General features: G+C 42.3%; 1 protein-coding gene across 1 annotated transcript in view; it reads left to right on the top strand.

Moving 5' to 3' along the window:
• parvaa (parvin, alpha a) overlaps positions 1–8,946 on the top strand; it is a 31,855-nt gene extending 22,909 nt beyond the window's left edge. The window contains exons 8-13 of the mRNA XM_061677479.1: positions 3,330–3,349; positions 3,448–3,509; positions 3,963–4,031; positions 4,346–4,447; positions 7,132–7,204; positions 7,724–8,946. Of these exons, the coding sequence (XP_061533463.1) occupies positions 3,330–3,349; positions 3,448–3,509; positions 3,963–4,031; positions 4,346–4,447; positions 7,132–7,204; positions 7,724–7,800 (403 nt within the window). The 3' untranslated portion in view covers positions 7,801–8,946. The remainder of the gene's footprint in view (positions 1–3,329; positions 3,350–3,447; positions 3,510–3,962; positions 4,032–4,345; positions 4,448–7,131; positions 7,205–7,723) is intronic.
• Positions 8,947–20,506: the final 11,560 nt, after the last annotated feature.

The raw sequence follows: 20,506 nt of genomic DNA, 5'->3' as shown, positions 1-20,506 counted from the left end.
TGGGAAAAAAAAAAAAAAACATCTTTTGCAGCATGGAAGTAGAAATGAACAACTGAGGTAATTTGGCTGCACAAGTGTGCACGCCTTCATAACTGGGAATGTGGCCTTGTTCAGCATTAACCAATTTAAATGGGAGTCAGCACACACCTGTCTCAATTTAAAGTGCCTTGGATTAACCCTAAATAAACTTAGTATTTTCTAGAAGGCTTTTCCTCAATTTTTTGTCGTGACATCTTACAACACAACCCATGCAGAGAGCGTCCACAGTATCAGAGGGATATCATTGTTCAAAGGTGTCATTGAGGATAATGGTACAAAAGAATTTCCAAGGCATGAAAAATGGAACACAGTGAAGACATTCGTCATCAAGTAGAGAAAATATGGCAATACAGTAACATTAACCAAGAACTGGACTGCCCTCCAAAGTTTATTGAAAGAGGAAAAATAACTGGTCAAGGAGGCTGCCAAGAGGACGACAGCAACATTAAAGAAGGTGTAGGAATTTTTGGTAAGTAGTGGCTGTTTAGTACATGTGACAACAATTTTTAGTCTTTATACTGTACTCGTCTGCCTCCGGCTATAGGACTTAGGGTAGCAAGATGGAAGCCATATCATACAAAGAAAACCATCCAAACCCAGCTACATTTGTGAAAAACACACTTGAAATCTCCCAAACGCATGTGGGTAAATGTTAGGTCAGATGAAACCAAAGTTGAACTTTTCTACCATACTGTATGTCCAAAAGGTGTTCTTGGCACAAACACAGCACTTCTCAATACCAAAAGAACACCATACCTAATGGTGAAGCAAGAAGGTGGCAGCATAATATTTTATATTTTGTTTTTGTTCAGATGGAACTCTGGCCTGAGCCAAGATGGAGGGAATTATGAACACTACCAAATGCCAGTCAGTGGTAGCACAAAACCTTAAGTCTTCTGCTAGAAAGATGAAAATTTCATTTATCTTTCAGCGTGACAATGACACAAAGCACATCTCCACATTAGTAAAAGAATAGTTTCATCAGAAGATGATGAGGGTTTTTTTTTTGACTGGCCCAGCGCTGATGTTTTAACGATGTCGCCGCAGTCGAATGAGCTTTTTAGCTCCAGCCTTAGCTTGCAAGGACGTTAGCTCGCAGGCTAGCGAAAGTAATAAACTGTAAATTTTCCCTTTGTCCCACTTGTGTGCATCTACGAAGCAACGCCGTTCTGCCAGCGGCTTGCTGCGTCGTGAGCAGCGGGTGTTACCCTACTCTGCCTCTGATTGGGTAGCACCAAGACAGGATTCATACTTTTAATTTGCTGTGTGTGGAAGCTCTTCACCAACACACACAGGCCAGCAGATCTTAAACCAGGCGTCTATAGAAGCAGATTCAATATGCTTCATGCGTCCCTGCTAATTTTTGTGTATCTCAGACGCGGGACGTACATCCAACGAGATTCCTGATGTTGAAGTTCAGTTAGCACTTTCTTCACCTGCACTTTTAGTAAAAGTAGGTGCGTATCTGCATGCATGTATCACCACTGCCTGTAAGGGGCCAGGATGCGCACAGCTGGAACACACATTTCCGCTCCCTCTGGCCATGGTATAAACTACACTGCCAGACAGGGTCTGTCACCTATTCTCATCACAGCAACAATATGTTGTTGTATGTTGTAAAAACCATTTCACGCTTCAACTCATAAATTCTATTTGGCCAAAGTCATTATTATCAGCGACTCAAGCATTTTATCCAGGTGTTAGCAATTGCTAAAGATCGAGCTTTGTCTGTCACTTGAGTGATGAAGTTAGGGACGCCTGAACTTCAGAGAGGTTTCCCTGTTTTCCCTCCATTGCAGGAATGAGAAGATAAGGAGTCCAAAAAATAAACTAATAGTCCTTGCAGTTTAAGAGACACCTGCATTCACACATGCTCTTGTCTGCACCAATGTAAATCTTGTAAAACAGAGTCCTTGGTCTTTTTATTCACTATTCCATCCACACTTTATTTGACAAAAGCAGTATTTTTTTTTTTTTTTTTTTTTTGTGGAAACTTACGAGTGTGCACAATAACTCTCAACCCTGAATGGGGAAAGGTGACAATTTAAATCAATGACAGGCCTGGTCAAACACACATCAGATCATACCTTGGTTTGATCTTTGGTTTTGCCGACTGGTTAGAGCGTCAGCCTCACAGTTCTGAGGACCAGGGTTCAATACCCGGCCCCGCCTGTGTGGAGTCTGCATGTTCTCCCCGTGCCTGCGTGGGTTTTCTCCGGGCACTCCGGTTTCCTCCCACATCCCAAAAACATGCATTAATTGGAGATTCTAAATTGCCCGTAGGTGTGACTGCGAATGGTTGTTTGTTTGTATGTGCCCTGCGATTGGCTGGCAACCAGTTCAGGGTGTACCCCGCCTCCTGCCCGATGACAGCTGGGATAGGCTCCAGCACGCCCGCGACCCTAGTGAGGAGAAGCGGCTCAGAAAATGGATGGATTATGCCATACTCTTTCTGTGTGTACGTTATATACTATGCTGTGTTACATAGTCATTTATTGGAGCAGAGCATCACTATATTGATAGCTTTAGGTGAACAACAAGAGAGTATTTCTGTCACACACACATACACACACGCTAGTCACACGTCTGGGTTACTGTGGCACAAGAGACTGCAACTTGACCACAGCAACAAGAGCGATAACAGCAGGACAGCAAACACACAAAGGATCACTAGCACTATCATGGTCACAGGGAAAATATGGTTATTAACATACCACTACGAGTATTGCCCCAGACTTGCGTTCCTTTGATTACAGACTTCGTGCATGTGTATGGGAATGTGTGAGTTCTTTCTGACCAGAAAGAACTCACACATGGGGACATTTGAACGGCACCAGTGGGGACATTTGAACGGCAGCAGTTATTCTTCTCCAAAAGCATGTAATGTTCTCCAAACAATGTGATGATAGATGATAGGTCCCCTGTTTATGTGGAAAAACTGTATCTTCAATACTCAGCAGTATTATTTTGCTTTTAAGATTATGTTATAGTATGGAGTCACTGTGGACCTCTCACTGATGATGCCCAGGGTATTTCAATACCTGACATGTACTTGTTTCCCGATAATCTAATTATGATGCCATAGCTACGTCTATTGTTAAATCTCCTCTAATCCCCCCATTCTCCACATTCCTCTGTGATTGAATTGGAAGCACTTGTCTTTCATGATCTTGTTTTCTATAGAGATTCATGTGTGAAATTGTGAATAAGAGGAAATGACCCGTTTGTTTGTTTTTTGTTGGATTTTTTTTTGGGACACATTTTTAATTCTCTTCCTCTATTTTTGCCAGGGCTTTTTCTGGAAGACATGGTATGTTAGCTGTAAGAGATTACTCAACATTCTGGTTTGTATGCTCATATATTGTTTTACTTTTTGGGTTCAATCATTTATTCCATGTTTCCCCACAGAGCGTGATGCTTTTGACACACTGTTCGACCATGCTCCAGATAAACTGAATGTTGTCAAAAAGGTATGCCGTATATTTGGGCCCCATGTTTTAAGTAGTAGTACTTTAAATTGTAAATTTAAATTCTGTTTCATAAATGAATGTTTAGGCAACGTATGATTGTGGAATTAATGTTCTACTATGAGTTTCAACTATTGGAATAATTTAGATTTATACAATCTGTTAAAAATGTCAAAATATTTGGATTGAACAGAATAATTTTTTTTAAATAATTAACTCACAAAGTGGACACATTCACCACTTACAATCAAATACAGCATAATCAGCTAAACTCTTGGACTATGAGAGAAGTGGCCCTTGCTTGAGCCTGGTTCCAAATGAAGCTAACATTGACTGGGTCTGTACAAGATATGCTTTGGGAGAACATTATGCCAGTCCAATAATTGTATGGTGTTTATTCTTCATTTGCTGCACTAGTGTTTTGTATCTGAATAATTATTGACTTTGTTTTCTCAGACACTGATCACATTTGTGAATAAACACCTGAACAAGCTCAACTTAGAGGTGTCCGAATTGGAAACACAGGTATGACATGCACGCACGCACACAGATACAATGTAAATGTCAGTCTGAGAGGGGAAAGAAATATTATAACTCTTAAATGAGTTGAGGAAGGAGCTGCGAAAGAGTATTTTCGTCATGTATTCTCCAACTCTCACTAGCCATTGGAAATGGAGCCTCTCCATCGAGGCATTTGATGTTGCTACAAATTGAGTCGAGGATTCTTCTGAATCAATTGTTTTTTGTTTTCAAACCATTCCACCAATGTCTACATTGTCCCCTCAATTTATCATCCTACCAGTTAACTGATCTGGTTTCTTGCCTGTACTGTGTATCAGTTTGCAGATGGTGTTTATCTGGTTTTGCTGATGGGTCTGCTAGAAGGATACTTTGTACCACTCTACAACTTCTTCCTCACACCTGAAAATTTTGACCAGAAGGTAGAGTGTGCTCATTTTCTTCCCATTTTTAAATAATCTTTTGACTCTGCGGCATAGTTTGAGCAACACTTATAAATCGATCCTCCGTTTTTGCTGAGGAGTATCAGGCACGGATAGACAGGGCCTCCCCTCAAAAGCTTGGTTTAATGCCATCTACAGTATTTTCCTCAGAGCCCATTCAATGCACAGCCATCTCTCCTCTCCATTGGCCTCTCTAGTACCACGCTATTCTAAACAAACAATCTACGGAGACACCACAGTAGCCTTTTGTGACGGTCTTTGGCAACCCTGCCAAGCTGTGAAGCAGAATGGCCATCCCTGATACAATGTGCACAACTCCAAACACACACACACACACACAAGCACACTCCTGGCCTGGAAGAACAGGCAGGAGCCCCACAGCATCTGTAATCTCTTCTACGCAGGGAAACAGTGGAGTGCCGGCTTAGGGGCTCGGTTTTGTGTGTGTGTTTGTGTGTGCCCAAACAGCGCCTGCTCAATTTTAATTTAGCTCATCTTGTTTTACTGCATGAGATGGCCACACACAATAGTAAATAAACATATTTAAATCCCTTCACCTCTCCTATTAGGATTTGTGGAGCACTTGCATCTTAATCTGGAGCATGTTTTTCTTGTGGAGTTGGTTTAATTATATTGGTTTATTGTTGTTCTACTTCATTAAATAAAAGTTTTCACCATTATTATTTCTATTTGCCGATTAGCAGGGATGAGTCAGAATTCTACTGCCTCTTTGCGGCTTTCCCACTCCACTGTAGAGTCTCAGTGTCGAGCTAGGGTCATGTATTCATTGTCAAATTTAATCATGTTGTTGAAATTGTGATGTAAAAATGAGCATTGTAACACTAATTAAGTGTGCAGCTCCATTAGGGGCCGTCAGGGACATAATTCTGCATTACCTCTCACACACACAACTGAAGTGATCTCACACTGTACTGAAACACTCTCTCGCACACGCGCACACACACACACACACACACACTCCTGAAATGCTCTTACATAGGGCTGCACAATTAATCGAATTTGAATCGTGATCGCAATTTTAGCTGCCACGATTAAATGAGCCTGGTCGTCTGCATTTTTTTTTTTTTTTTTTTTTTACATTTCAAATGCAGTCACTGCTAAATATGAAGTTCTTTCTTAATCTAGTCAGCCAGCCACCAGGGGAGGAACGCAGAGTTAAAGCTTCATTAAGCTGCCGAAAGAAGCGCGAGCGGCGCCCATCACTCCCTGCAGTGTGAGCCTTTCAGTCACTCTTGGTGGAATTATGAGCTCAATCATGCCTAGAGAACCATGTAGAGCAAAATATGCAGTTAGCGCCTCAGAAATTGAACATCCATTCTCTGTACATGTTTTGATTCAAGGCAAGTGACACTAAGCAAGAAGCCATAGTTGAGTTGTTTGCCCAGCAAAGTAACACACCTAATCTGTTTAGTCGTCTGAAAAGAAAAACAGGAGATAAACATCAAAACACTGGACAAGAGTCACGTGATCCCCTCACACAATTACTTCTCCAAAGTGACATTAAATACACTGTATGATCAATGACTGCGGTCAGGCCAGCTTGCAGTTGAAAAGTTCAAGTCAAACTAACTTCCACAACGATTGTTCACACAAAGCATTACATAAACGGCCCGACTCGAAGCATTATGGCAACACGTCCCGGTAACAACTTTAAAATAAAAGCGTAAAATGGCATTGATGTTCAATGTATTAATAGATGAGGTCAACAAAGTAGCAATAATTTATATTCGATGCCAATATGTAATACTTTAGAGCGGTGCAAGTATTTTATTTGTCCTCTTGAGGTCACCGTCCACACACTCCACACAAGCACATGTCGATTAAACGTTCTGCTCTTTCACTCCCACTCTCACTATTAAAATGCTTTCTCACACACACAACTACAATTTTTTCACTCATATACTTTACTGAAACATTGACACACTCCTGAAAAATGTTTTTGGTCACACACACACACACACACACACACAACTGAGACGCTCTCCAGCATACAACTGAAACACTCAAACATGCACGCAAACACACGCACCCAAATGTATAAATCGGTACATTATATGACTATTTTAGTATGATGTGTGAAATGATTTCAGTTGCATATGTGGCAAGATTTGAGTTGTGTGTGGAAGAGCATTTTACCCATGTGTGTATAAGAGCATTTCAGTGCGTTTGTTAGAGGATTTCAGTAGTGTGTGTGTGCGTGTGTGTGTGTGTGTGTGCGTGTGTGTGTGTGTGTGTGTGTGTGTGTGTGAGGAAAAAAATATTTCAGTAGTGTGTATGAAAGCGTTTTAGCTACAGTATGTTTATAATCTTGAATTATGTCACCGACAGCCCCTCAATGCAGTTCCGTAACCATCGTGACAGTTTAAATTGTAAAACTACAAAATAATAAAAATTTACTATATTGATAAATGAGGAAGTTGTTTGTTTCCTCAGAAGGATAAGTGGTGTTTAAGGTCAGACGTGTTGTGTTTGCAAACAAATGCAGTAATTAATTTGAATCAACTTGTCAATCAATTTGTATTGTGGCATTTCACCACATTCCCCCTGTGGCACAGACCAGTGTTAGGTTGTCATTTACTGTAGTTGCATAGGGGCAAAGTGTCGAGTGAGTAGCTTGTGTAATGTTAACACTCTTTCCATAGGTGCATAACGTGTCCTTCTCATTCGAGCTGATGCAGGATGGAGGTCTGGAGCGACCAAAGCCGAGGCCGGAGGGTAGGCCACTGTTACAATGGCAGCAATGACGTCTTATTGACACATGCAGGGACACTTGTTTATAAAACTGCTTCAATTCACAGTTTTGTTTATTTAAGAGTATAACAATGAGATGTGAAAAACTCATTCTTTTGTTGAGTCAACTATGCATTTTTTTACTCAAATTAAATTTTGCAGGAATTTACAGTTTCAGCTTCCATTGTGTTCTACACTTTTACACATTATCTGTTTTTGGTTGCTGTTGGTCCCACTTGTTAGATCTTTTTTTTTTTTTTAAGTGAGCATCCACCTTAAAAACAACTAATTGTTATCTAGTTACCAACTATCTCGTCAAATATTTAGCTACTAAAGTGCTGGATGCTGCAGGCTGACCAAAACCTGAGCTAAGAAATTATTGGACATTTGTGTGGAGCATAGGACCTGTAAGCCGTAGCAAAATGACCACAAGATACTTGTATTGTGGCTATTCCTCGTCACTCACGACTGATATGTAACTTCTATTCTGTTTTCTCTTTTCAGATATTGTGAACTGTGACCTTAAGTCAACCCTCCGTGTCCTGTACAACCTCTTCACCAGGTACAGGAATGTAGACTGAGGACCCAAGTAACAAGAGGGACACTTTCTATCAATGGACCACATGCTAAAGCTTAAAAATCCTTCAATTTGTTGTTGAAATGCATTTTCAACTGAATTCATACATCGCAGGTTACAGTTCACCACACTTTTTAATCCCTGCAGCATCACTTTTTGTGGCACTAACATCCAGACTTGTGGACACATTTGAAAAAGACGTTTGTTCACCTTTCTAAAATGGTTCACATTTCTATTGAAACATCACTGTATTTATTGTAAATTTTGGTACACTTATCCTTTCATATTTTTCTAGCTTTTTCTGCTTTTCTTGAAGTGCATTTGATAAGAAGTTCACTACTTAATGATGGGATGACAAGTTGATGTCCCAGATGTTTTAAGAAAAGAAACCGAAACTGTGTGTTACTGTAGTTGTAAACTTACTGTTTGCACGTGCAAAAAAAGGGGCACGGACTTGATTGGACATCCTAAAACGTGGAAAAGAAAATATTATTTTTCTCATCTTGTGCTTCGAATGTGCAACCCACTACAGATTGTGAACTCCACTGCATTCTAGAATGAGCCATTCAGCTCAAACATGCAGAATTGGTAGTCAGACTGAGGATGGATTATGTTCCTGCCACATAGATCGTAGTTAGTTTAGATAGATAGTTTGACTGCAAAACTGTCAACACAAACCACATCCATAAGTCAGTAAAGCAGCCATAATATGGACCATGTTTCCCTTTGGTTCAGTCTGTTCAGAGTACCAGTTAAAGATTTTGACAACAACGAACCTTTACACCTGATGTCTGACCTCAAAGTAAAAAAATAAAATGCATTTATAAAAAAAAAAAACATACAAAAGAACAGCAAGCAGTAGGTACCAGTCTGCCATAGCCATGGTGTTAAACCGAGGAGGCCTTGGTTTTCTTTGTGTGTTAGTTTTAAACCACAGCAACCATTCTACAGTACTTGTGTTAAAATGCCACTTTTTAGAGCTGGGACACATTGCCATTAGCCACATATTCCCTCTGTGTTTTATGCTTTAACACATTCATATTGATCTTTTATACTGTATCTTTCAGCAACATCAATGTGATTTATAATATATTTATCATCACTGCTGCCCTATTTGTTTTTCCATTTAATAAATAGTCCAATAGCACAAGCTGTATTTTTTATTATTATCATTAACCCTAACCTTTTTTCAGCAAAAAGAAAGTAAAAACACATTTTAGCAGCATAAATTCAGGACAGATTTGTTACTTTTGCCTACTGAGCTAATTAAGCAGAATCTAAATGGTGAACAAGTGTCAAATGATTAAATTATCAAATGTAGCCCAAAATTACACTTATTTCTTTGTGGACAGCAGCATTGTGTCATATCTACCTTACAGTTTTGATCTAATCCACATATAGCTGGTCAGGAATATTCAAATTTCATTGTTTTGATCCATGATTTAAAGTGATCAGAACAGGAAAACTCGCACTTCGTTGACTTTGTAGCAGAATCCCCAACAGCCACATGGAGAGGAACAGGCAAACGTGATAAGGCAGAACTCTCACGGGGTTGTGTTGTAGTTTCTTGCATGAATGACAATCAATCACTCCGACAGTTGTATTTTTCTTGCTTGTCCTCCCTTTTTGTTTTTCATTTCCTTTTTCTTTCTGTCACTCCCCTTTAAAACCTTGTTCTGTCAGACTGAAATTTTCAATAAATATCCATAATAATACAAAGAACCAGAGTGGCAGTATTAAAAAATTAAATAAATAAAAACACTGTTGCACAGTGATACCGTTTCGGCACCCTCGGATAAAAACACTGACAGTGATTGTGTCGTCAACAAAGCCTTAAATTGGGGGATGGAGTTGACTGTGGCTTGTAGAATGTGATTGGCAGACAGATTGGCTGTCTTATCAATTAAGACTGTGACGGAACATCCCCCCCCCCCCCCCCACCCCCCACCCCGAGGGCTCCCGACATCCCAAAAAGTCCAACACAGAAGTGGGAGCCCATTGTAGTCCAAGACATAGGCCAAAACGGGGTATCAAGTTGTAGGGACTGTGCACCCAGAAGGGATGAAAGCCGCAGACGATTGCTCAGCATGGCGACGGTGAAAGTCATCAGTGACAATCTGTGAATGGGAGTGTGACTGGTTGTTAGTCTATACACACTCTTGACACTGATGGGCGACCAGTCCAGGGTGTACCCTGCCTCTCTCACAAAAGTCAGTTGGGATTGGCTCCAGCTCATCTGTGATCCAAATTTGGAACAGCGGTGTAGAAAATGGTGGGATGATATGTGAAAAGTGTATGAGTTGTACGCATGTCAATGTAATGCCTGGAAGCGAGAAGCATTTTGCTCGAGTAACAGTATCCGGTGCTTAATGCCCTCTCAGATGCTTACATGTCAAATGTGACCGATCCTGAGGGATCCAAAACCATGTTACCATCATTTCCTCTGCGCTCCTTCGCCCAGGGAACAATTCTATAGCGCTAGTTATGATCTTGTTATATTAATATTATTGCATTATTGTAACATTGGTGCTCTTTGCAGGACTCACATGGGGACTTTGAACTGAACTCACTAATTGTGAGGACACAGTAATGCAGCAATGGATGATTTTCTTTCTCTTCAATGATGGGAAAACGCTTATTTTATCTGTTACCAGACTTAGAATAACTCAAAATACAATTTACTTCAGGGTCATTTTAAAAGTGAAATACATTGACTCACTTTTGTCTCACTTTCATTTAACTTGTTTTTTCCCACCAACTCATGGAGGTGTATTGGTGTTGCAGGTGTTTTGATTTTATCCTGATAGTGGTGAATTATCATTGCTGATTTCTGTGCCATTTTTCATGAAACAATCGTCGACTACCAACCTCTTAGGTAGCCGAAGTTAAATTTTCCATCTACTGTAATTGCAATGTTATACTGTTAATCACACGGTAATCATGTGATTCATTGTAAAATTTAGTTTTTAATTTTTTTTTTTTAAATTATTAATTAGTCTATCTTAAAGTATATACAAAATATAATTTGAAAGAAAAATATGAATTAACTGTCTGTAGCTAAATGTTTGGTGCCACAACCAAATTCCATCCATCCATTTTCTACTGCTTATCCAGGGTCGGGTCGCGGGGGCAGTAGCTTTAGCAGGGACGCCCAGACTTCCCTCGCCCAACAGCCACTTCATCCAGCTCGTCCGGGGGGATCTCAAGGCATTCTCAGGCCAGCCGAAAGACATAGTCTCTCCAGCGTGTCCTGGGTCATCCTCGGGGTCTCCTCCCATTGGGACGTGCCCGGAACACCTCACCGGGGAGGCGTCCAGGGGGTGTCCGAATCATATGCCCCAGCCACCTCATCTGGCTCCTCTCAATGCAGAGGAGCAGCGGCTCTACTCTGAGATCCTCCCGAATGACCGAGCTTCTCACCCTATCTCTAAGGGAGAACCCAGACACCCTGCAGATGGAAGTCATTTCGGCCGCTTGTATCCAGGATATTGTTCACAGCTCGTGACCACAGGTGAGGGTAGGAACGTAGATCGACCGGTAAATTGAGAGCTTCGCCTTTCGGCTTAGCTCCTTCTTTACCACAACGGACCGATACAAAGTCTGCATCACTGCAGACGCTGCACCGATTCGCCTGTCTATCTCCCATTCCATTCTTCCCTCACTCGTGAACAAGACCCCAAAATACTTGAACTCCTCCTCTTGGGGCAGGATCTCATCCCCGACCTGCCACCCTTTTCCGACTGAGGACCATGGTCTCAGATTTGGAGGTGCTGATTCTCATCCCAGCCGCTTCACACTCGGCTGCGAATTGCTCCAGTGAGAGTTGGAGGTCACGGCTTGATGAAGCCAACAGAACCACATCATCTGCAAAAAGCAGAGATGTACTACTGAGGCCACCAAACCGGACCCCCTCTACACCTCGGCTGCGCCTAGAAATTCTGTCCATAAAAGTTATGAACAGAATCTGTGACAAAGGGCAGCCTTGGCGCAGTCCAACCCTCACCGGAAACGAGTCCGACTTACTGCCGGATATGCGGACCAAACTCTGACTCCGATCGTACAGGGACCGAACAGCCCGTATACAGGTGTACGGTACCCCATACTCCCGAAGCAACCCCCACAGGACCTCCCGAGGGACACGGTCGAACGCCTTCTCCAAGTTCACAAAACACATGTAGACTGGTTGGGCGAACTCCCATGCACCCTCGAGGACCCTGCCAAGGGTATGGCGCTGGTCCACTGTTCCACGGCCAGGACGAAAACCACACTGCTCCTCCTGAATCTGAGATTCAACTTCCGACGGACCCTCCTCTCCAGCACCCCTGAATAGACCTTACCAGGGAGGCTGAAGAGTGTGATCCCCCTGTAGTTGGAACACACCCTCCGGGCCCCTTTCTTAAAAAGGGGGACCACCACCCCAGTCTGCCAATCCAGAGGCACTGTCCCCGATGTCCACGCAATGTTGCAGAGGGGTGTCAACCAGCCCTACAGCATCCAGAGCCTTGAGGAACTTCGGGCAAATCTCATCCACCCCCGGGGCCTCGCCACCGAGGAGCTTTTTAACCACCTTGGTGACCTCAACCCTATAGATAGGAGAGAACCCAGATTCTGCTCCCTCATGGGAAGGCGTGTTGGTGGAATTGAGGAGGTCTTCGAAGTATTCTCCCCACCGGCTCACAACGTCCCGAGTTGAGGTAAGCAGCGCCCCATCCCCACTATACGCAATGTTGATGGTGCACTGGTGACCCCTCCTGAGACGCTGATGGTGGACCAGATTTTCCTCGAAGCCATCAGGATGTCTTTCTCCATGGCCTCACCGAACTCCTCCCATGCACAAGTTTTTGCTTCAGCGACCACCAAAGCTGCATTCCACTTGGCTAGCCGGTACCCATCAGCTACCTCAGGAGTCCCACAGGCCAAAAAGGCCCGACAGGACTCATTCTTCAGCTTGACGGCATCCCTCACCGTTGGTGTCCACCAATGGGTACGGGGATTGCCGCCACGACAGGCACTAACCACGTTACGGCCACAGCTCCGGTCGGCCGCTTCAGCAATGGAGGCGCGGGACATGGTCCACTCAGACTCGATGTCCCCTGCGACCCCCGGAATATGAGCAAAGTTCTGTCGGAGGTGGGAGTTGAAACTCCTTCTGACGGGATTCTGCCAGACGTTCCGAGCAGACCCTCACAATACGTTTGGGCCTGCCACGTCGGACCGGCATCTTCCCCCACCATCGGAGAGAACTAAGGTGGTGATCTGTTGACAGCTCCGCCCCTCTCTTCACCTGAGTGTCCAAGACATGCGGCCGCATGTCAGATGACACGAACACAAAGTCGATCATCGAACGGCGACCTAAGGTGTCCTGGTGCCAAGTGCACATGTGGACACCCTTATGTTTGAACATAAGGTTTGTTATGGACAATCCATGATGAGCACAGAAGTCCAATAACAGAACACCGCTTGGGTTCGGATCGGGGGGGCCGTTCCTCCCAATCACGCCCTTCCAGGTCTCACTGTCATTGCCCACGTGAGCATTGAGGTCCCCCAGCAGAACGATGGAGTCCCCACCGGGAGCGATCTTCAGCACCCCCTCCAAGGACTCCAAAAAGGGTGGGTACTCTGAATTGCTGTTTGGTGCATAGGCACCAACAACAGTCAGGACCCGTCCCCCCACCCGAAGGCGGAGGGAGGCTACCCTCTCATCCACCGGGGTGAACCCCAACGTACAGGTGCCGAGCCGGGGAGCAATAAGTATACCCACACCTGCTTGCGCCTCTCACCGTTGGCAACTCCAGAGTGGAAGAGCGTCCAACCCCTCTCGAGAGGACTGGTACCAGAGGCCAAGCTGTGCATGGAGGCGAGTCCAACTATATGTAGTCGGAACTTCTCGACCTCACACAACAGGTCGCTCCTTTCCTGCCAGAGAGGTGACATTCCATGTCCCTAGAGCCAGCTTCTGTAGCCGGGGATCGGATCGCCAAGGTCCCCGCCTTCGGCCACCACCCAGCTCGCACCGCACCCGACCCCTATGGCCCCTCCCACAGGTGGTGAGCCCATGGGAAGGGGGAATACACGTTACCCTTTCGGGCATGGTTGCAGGCCACCAGGCGCTCGCCTTCGACCCCCACCTCCAGGCCTGGCTCCAGAGTGGGGCCCCGGTGACCCACGTCCGGGCAAGGGAAACCTGAGTCCATTTTTTGTCGTCATCATAAGGGGTCTTTGAGACGTGCTTTGTCTGGTCCCTCACCTAGGACCTGTTTGCCATGGGTGACCCTGCCAGGGGCATAAAGCCCCAGACAACTTAGCTCCTAGGAGCATTGGGACACACAAACCCTTTCACCACGATAAGGTGACGGCTCAAGGAGGGGCATAACTATATCGACAGGAAAAAATGCAAGTAAGTACTGTATTTAAAAACACCAACACAATGAATTATGGGTTTCCCTAATGCTTTTCACGGACTATATTGCCAGGACGGTCAGTGTGAGGAATGGTGCCAATGCTGAAGGCAGGTAATCACCTTTTCACACCATGTCCACATTGGGCTGTTGTTCACGTCTCTCAAGCAGAGCACACTCACCTTTAATAGGCAAGTGCTCAGGTAGCGTGTGTTGCTAGTGACCTCAAATGGACAAATAAAATACCTGCACCTCTCTAAAGTCTCACATATTGGCATTGAATTGCATATATGAAGCTCATAAATGTACATAATCATCCATCCATCCATCCATCCATTTTCTTTACCACTTATCCTCACTCGGGTCGCGGACTGCTGGAGCCTATCCCAGCCATCTTCGGGGGCGAGGCGGGGTACACCCTAAACTGGGCCAATCAAGCCAATCGCATGTACATATTAATGCAACAAATAATCAATACTTTGCGGATTTCATTTATTGTGTGGGGTTTCTGGAATGTAATCCTGCGATAAACGAGAGATTACTGTACTCAGTAGTTTTCTATGGTCACATAAAATATATTTAATAGGTCGAAATATTTATTTGGTTAAATACAAGTCTCTATAAATAAGGTAATTTGGGTGTATATCCAAATTAAAAGTCACAAATAAAAGCAAATCATCATCAAAATAAAGCCAATCCCCTCATAAAAGCATGTGCCAATTGTTGGGCAAATTCTGACTGTTGCAAATAACAATGAGCAGTGAGTATGAGTATGGATTGGAGCTCGTATGCAAATTGAAGGGTCTTAAGGAGGAAATCTGCATCCCTTCACTGCAAACACCATTATCTCACTATTGTCAGCTTGATTTGGCTGATTGTTCTTGTTGAGAAAAAACAATGCTGCTTTGGAATGAAGCAGGCCTCAAACTGCATGATATTAACACGAATTTTGCTATTACTGCTTTAAGGACAAATAGGAAGCAGCAAAAAAACATCCCATATGAAATGTTTTTTTATCATATGCACACCAAATACTGTTAAATATCATCACTGTTTCCCCACAATGTACTCACGCACATGTACTCACATCTTTCGCTTGGGGATCAAATACTCTACGTATTTCACCCAATAAACTTTTATACTTGGCTTTACACGATCAGGAGTTTTGGGACCGATCAGCGAGTTTAAAAAAACGATAACCGATCACAAGATGGAGGAATTTGTCTATTTAAATGACCTGTTCATTTACTGTATATATTTGTGTACTTAATTGCTCCAAAAATTATATTTCCAATAAATAATGTATCTTTGTTCCTCTATTTATGACAGTGAGGCATAGTGACAGACAGAACAAATGAATGGTCTTCTATGAGATGGCAGGAAGTAAATACAGTAATTAATGTATCCACTTTTTGTGACATTTTTATTTGTTGGTGTGTCGTGAGATTTTTCAATTGTAAAATATGTTCCTTGGCTCCTTAACGGTTGGAAATCACTGCTTTAGTCAGATCCTGTATTCTAATCAGTCAGGTCAAACCAACATTACAACATGACAGAAATAATGGGTGCTAACTTACTGTAATTAAATTACTTTATTTTTAATTAAATGACTTCACCCACACCGAAACGTTCGAGCATGATTCGACAGAATGGCGGCATGTTTATGTCCAACCGTTTGTGCTACCACTTGCTTGCTAAGCTACATAACGTTTTTGTTGCCTGCTTGTGAGCCGTATCGTATTAAAAGTACGTGAACATACCTCAAGCAAGCCTTCAACGAACGTCCTCTCCTGTCCTGAGCACCAGTGACCACCAACACACGTTTTTCCCCATTTTGTCCATATAATACAAAGTCGGCACACTCCACTCTTGTTGTCGTCGCCACGATAACGAGTGTATCCAGTTACATTTGAGTTGACGAGATAAAGCCCAATGATCGTAAAAAAAACGGGATGCGGTGGTATCGGAATACAAGATTTTATTGCAGTAGTCTGACATAGAGCAAATTTGGCTTGTCGTCTGACCGGGCATTTCGTGTTGTCTGTCCCACACGCCGCCATATTTTATTTATATATTTTTTAAATAACTTCATTGGCCGTCAGATATTTACAATACTATGTCAAAAGCCACGCAACAAGGCTAAAAATAAACTAGTTTTGGATTCAAATATACTGTGCACGATGGCGACGTGGAGTAAATGTCTTTTGCGGAGCCGATCAATGACGTCATTGATCGGATTGGCGAATTATGACATTAAAGCCGATCAGCATAAAATGCTAATTATCGGCCGATACCGATAAGGCCGATAAAATTGGTGTAAAGTCTATTTTATACTGTATTTTTGTTGTTGACTGTTAATCCATCTCTTACCATAATTAACAAACAACCATAAAACATTCAGGCAGTTAATTTCTTTGTGAACAAACGCACACTCTTAGCATATTTATATACATTATTGTACATTTAGTATAACCAAAGGAACCCATCTGCGGCCTTGAAGTTGAAGTCGCTCTCGTGCCATTGAATCTGTTTAGAATCATTTACTGCAAACTATCCAATATTGAAAAAGAATGTTTCATTGCCTCTGGAAGAAAAACAGCAGGACCTCAGCACAAATAAAACTATCCAGACTTTGTATAAAATCCATGTACACACACATGCAAGTGCTTCAGTGAAGGTTAGAGGTACTGTACGTAATAAAACCCTCCTGAATTGGATGATAAATGGGCAGTCAGTAATACAGCTCAAGGTTTTAGTGAGCTATAATGCTACAGCACGCTTGAATGCCATATTTTTATTTCCAGTATTTTCTCTTAGTTCTGAATGTGCAACACGGTACATACAATTATACCTGTATAAATGTTTGATTAATTTATTATTTCAAATGGTATTTTAATTACTTATTTCATTTACAGATTCATTTATTTTGAAGTATCAGTAAAGGATGAATCAAAGTTTGGTTTTCATTTGCCATCAGTTTGTTTACTTGCATTAAAGGCATACTTTGTCAGTTTTGCCAAATTGTCACAGCATACAAAGCGAGAATATCCTTGTATTGGTGAGTCTTTAACAAGCTTGAAACCAGTGCACGCTTCAGATTTAACTGAACTGTGATCACAGTAACAACTTAACTTATATTGGTCAACTTGTTTTACTGTACATCAGCAAAATCCAGTACATGCGAGAGACCAAGTCTGAAGCCCCCTTGTTTGTATGTGGAAAAATATTGAGCACATTGCACAATATTAAAGGACATATGAGTCTTAATGGTCCATATTTCACTAACAAGTTGATTTATTGTATATTTTTTTGTTGTTCAAGAAAATTAATCTTGCAGTCATTTCCAATAATATTAATACATTCTGGAGCATTTGGTAAATAACTATTTGCCTTTGGAAACCCCTTTTTCATTGCCAAACTCGATACCCCCCCCCCCATGTCTTGGTGTGACGTCAGCGTCAGAAGTGGAGACCAACTATACTGCATGGCTGGTGTGGAAAAAAAAAAAAAGTACTGTACTATAAAGTGGAAGTATTTAGTCATGAAAATTGTCGCTGTCGGGTGAAATCCCCACACCTTCAAAATGACAACTTTCCAGAAAAAAAAGACAAGTTTCCAAACACAGCTTTGTTCAAGTTGGTATTATACCTTATATTGCTTTCATACATATATATCATTGCACTGTAGTGACTCTGACCCAGTTACCAAAACCTCCCGCACAACTTGATAAGCTGCATTCTTCCAAGCGGCCCTGCTGTTTGAGACAACCACTTGAAGACGCCTACGGGACCTTAACCTAATTAGCAGCTTCCCATCAAATCTGGATTCCCGTCTTCAAAAAAGACTCCTTTCCTTCTTTTGAACTGACAGCAGCCAAAAGGTGGGACCCACTCTCCGGGGAGCCCAAGCTGGGACAGATCGACAATGGAATGCAAATACAGCAATTAACTATTTGCTTAATATTCAAACATGCATGCAAGGCGCCACACACTGGCGTTTGAGAGTACTGCAACCCACGGGCTTCCATTCAGGGTTTTAACTGAAGATAAAATGTCCGTTTTTATATTTCACAAGTTGCAGTCATATTCCAAATGTATGCCTTGATGTCTGTGCCACTGTGTCAACTTTACAGGTGCAGCTGCAAGACTTTGACTGTTTGTCTTGATTTGAAGCCAAGCAGATTGAACAATAAGCAGTTGATTTGCCAAGACTAAAGTTTAAACAATCATTCTATATGCTTGATCTATAAGTCAAGAGTAGAAAGTTGGGAGTATTTTCTATTAAGATATGATTTTTACACCACTTTTATGGTAAAGCTCGTAGACAAAATTCAAGTTGATGGGCGTGGTGTTGTTTGGTTTCCTCCATCCCTTAGACACGCCCCCTGGGTATTTAACCTCTGACTCCCGCCTCCTCTTGCTCTTTTGTGTTTGTTTTCCCTCCGGCTGGCTTTGGGTGGCCTCGGCCGTGCCGCCGCCCCTACGGTCGTGAGTCCCGCACAATAAGCGTTGCTAGGATGTACAATATTAGTGCTTATTAATTTGGGAGAAATTACTAGCTTCACACAAAATCCCAACTTCGCTCTCGCTTTGACTCAACAGATTAAATGCTCACAGTTTCAACTTTAGCCCTGCAACACGTTCTATTTTATTTTCCGTACACATTTTTTTTCTTTCACCATTATTCGTGTTTCCTTGTAGTTAGACCCCATCTTTGTGTTCCCCTATAGATCCCTCGTAGATTTCATTAAATATTCTATAAAATTCCACTCTCTGTTGTGTTTTGTGTGTTGTGTTTTGAGTTTAATAAAGAAGAACTGTCTATCTAGAACTGGAATTTCATAAAATGTAACAACCTTTAGATTTTGAGACTGATAACAGAGGTTTGTTGCCGCTTTTCCTAAGTTTTATACATATAAAAAGTGACATTGTGCCCTTTACGAAACAAAATAGCTTGATTTATAACGTCAAATCACGCTAAACCGGAAGCAACGCAAGCGTCGCTGCTTTGACGAATTTATTTCTTAAATAAATTACGTTTTATCCAAACGCCTATATACGCTATAGAACTCTCATTTGAACAACAGCTAGAACCCCAAAATTATGTTCAACCGCTAATTTAATATGCTGAAAAATTACTGTTGTGTCATTGATTACTGTTGTGTCATTGATTAAAATGATACAAATGATACAAACACGATGGTGAGTGCCACATCTTTTCAAGCCTTATGCAAGCCCCCAAACAAATATATACGTGGTTTAATGTCCCAAAACTGTCACCAATCATCACCAGAATTTACATGGACATCTATACTCATGGCAGCTTCAACCTCTGAAAATATTACATTGATCAGCACATTATTTGGGATTTTATGGACATAACGTGTGTTCATTTTTCTCAAATGATTGGCTATGGAGAAGAAAATGCTTAGCGTCCATAAAATAAAAAACAGAAGGGCGATTGTTCTGATATTTTCAGAGGTGTAAGTGGACATAAATAGAGATGTCCAAATAAATTTTGGCTACGACTGATTGCAGTTTTGGGACACTAAGCGACATAAAGTTTTTGGCCGGGACATCCTGTTAGGACAGTCGGCTGTGCCCATCAAAGTCCGCATCTGTCACACAATGCTACCATGCACCCTACAAAAACGTCTTTGTCATTCAATGAACTCTTTTCAAACGTCTTAGAGGAATTTTTGATGGAATGAATATCAAATTGAGCTGACGAAACCCACTTGTGTAGGCGGAAATTAATCTGCAGGAATTACCGCTTGTGGGACGATGTCTATTTTTTTTTTAAACAGGAAGCCTTCTAACATGTCTCACCATCACTACTTTCACAAAACAACAAAAAAAATCCAGACTTTCATCCATCCATTTTCTTTACCGCTTATCCTCAGTAGGGTCGTTCTGGAGTGTTGTGTGCTGTTGTAGAAGATGGTTGCCTTGTCGCATCTCTGTGGAGGAAAAGGTGTCCGGTGATTTATGAGTAAAACCGATTTGAGACGATATTCATGGAAATCACAACTAACGGCTCCACGCCGAAGAGCACATGTCATCGTTGTGTCCCTGGGCAAGACATTTAACCCACATTGCCTATGAATGAGGGGCCGTAGGTGCAGAATGGCAGCCATGCTTCCGTCAGACTGCCCCACGGCAGCTGTGGCTATACAAGTGTTACAACTACCAGGGTGTGACTGAAGAGTGAATGAATAATGCATGAAATTGTAAAGCCTCTTTGAGCGCCCTGAAAAGCGTGATATAAGTGTAATTCTTTAATTATTATTATTATTATTATTATCAGCTTTGC

This window comes from Phycodurus eques, chromosome 5 (assembly GCF_024500275.1).
Source record: "Phycodurus eques isolate BA_2022a chromosome 5, UOR_Pequ_1.1, whole genome shotgun sequence".
NCBI classification, from domain to species: domain Eukaryota; kingdom Metazoa; phylum Chordata; class Actinopteri; order Syngnathiformes; family Syngnathidae; genus Phycodurus; species Phycodurus eques.
This window is presented reverse-complemented; position numbering and strand designations above follow the sequence as displayed.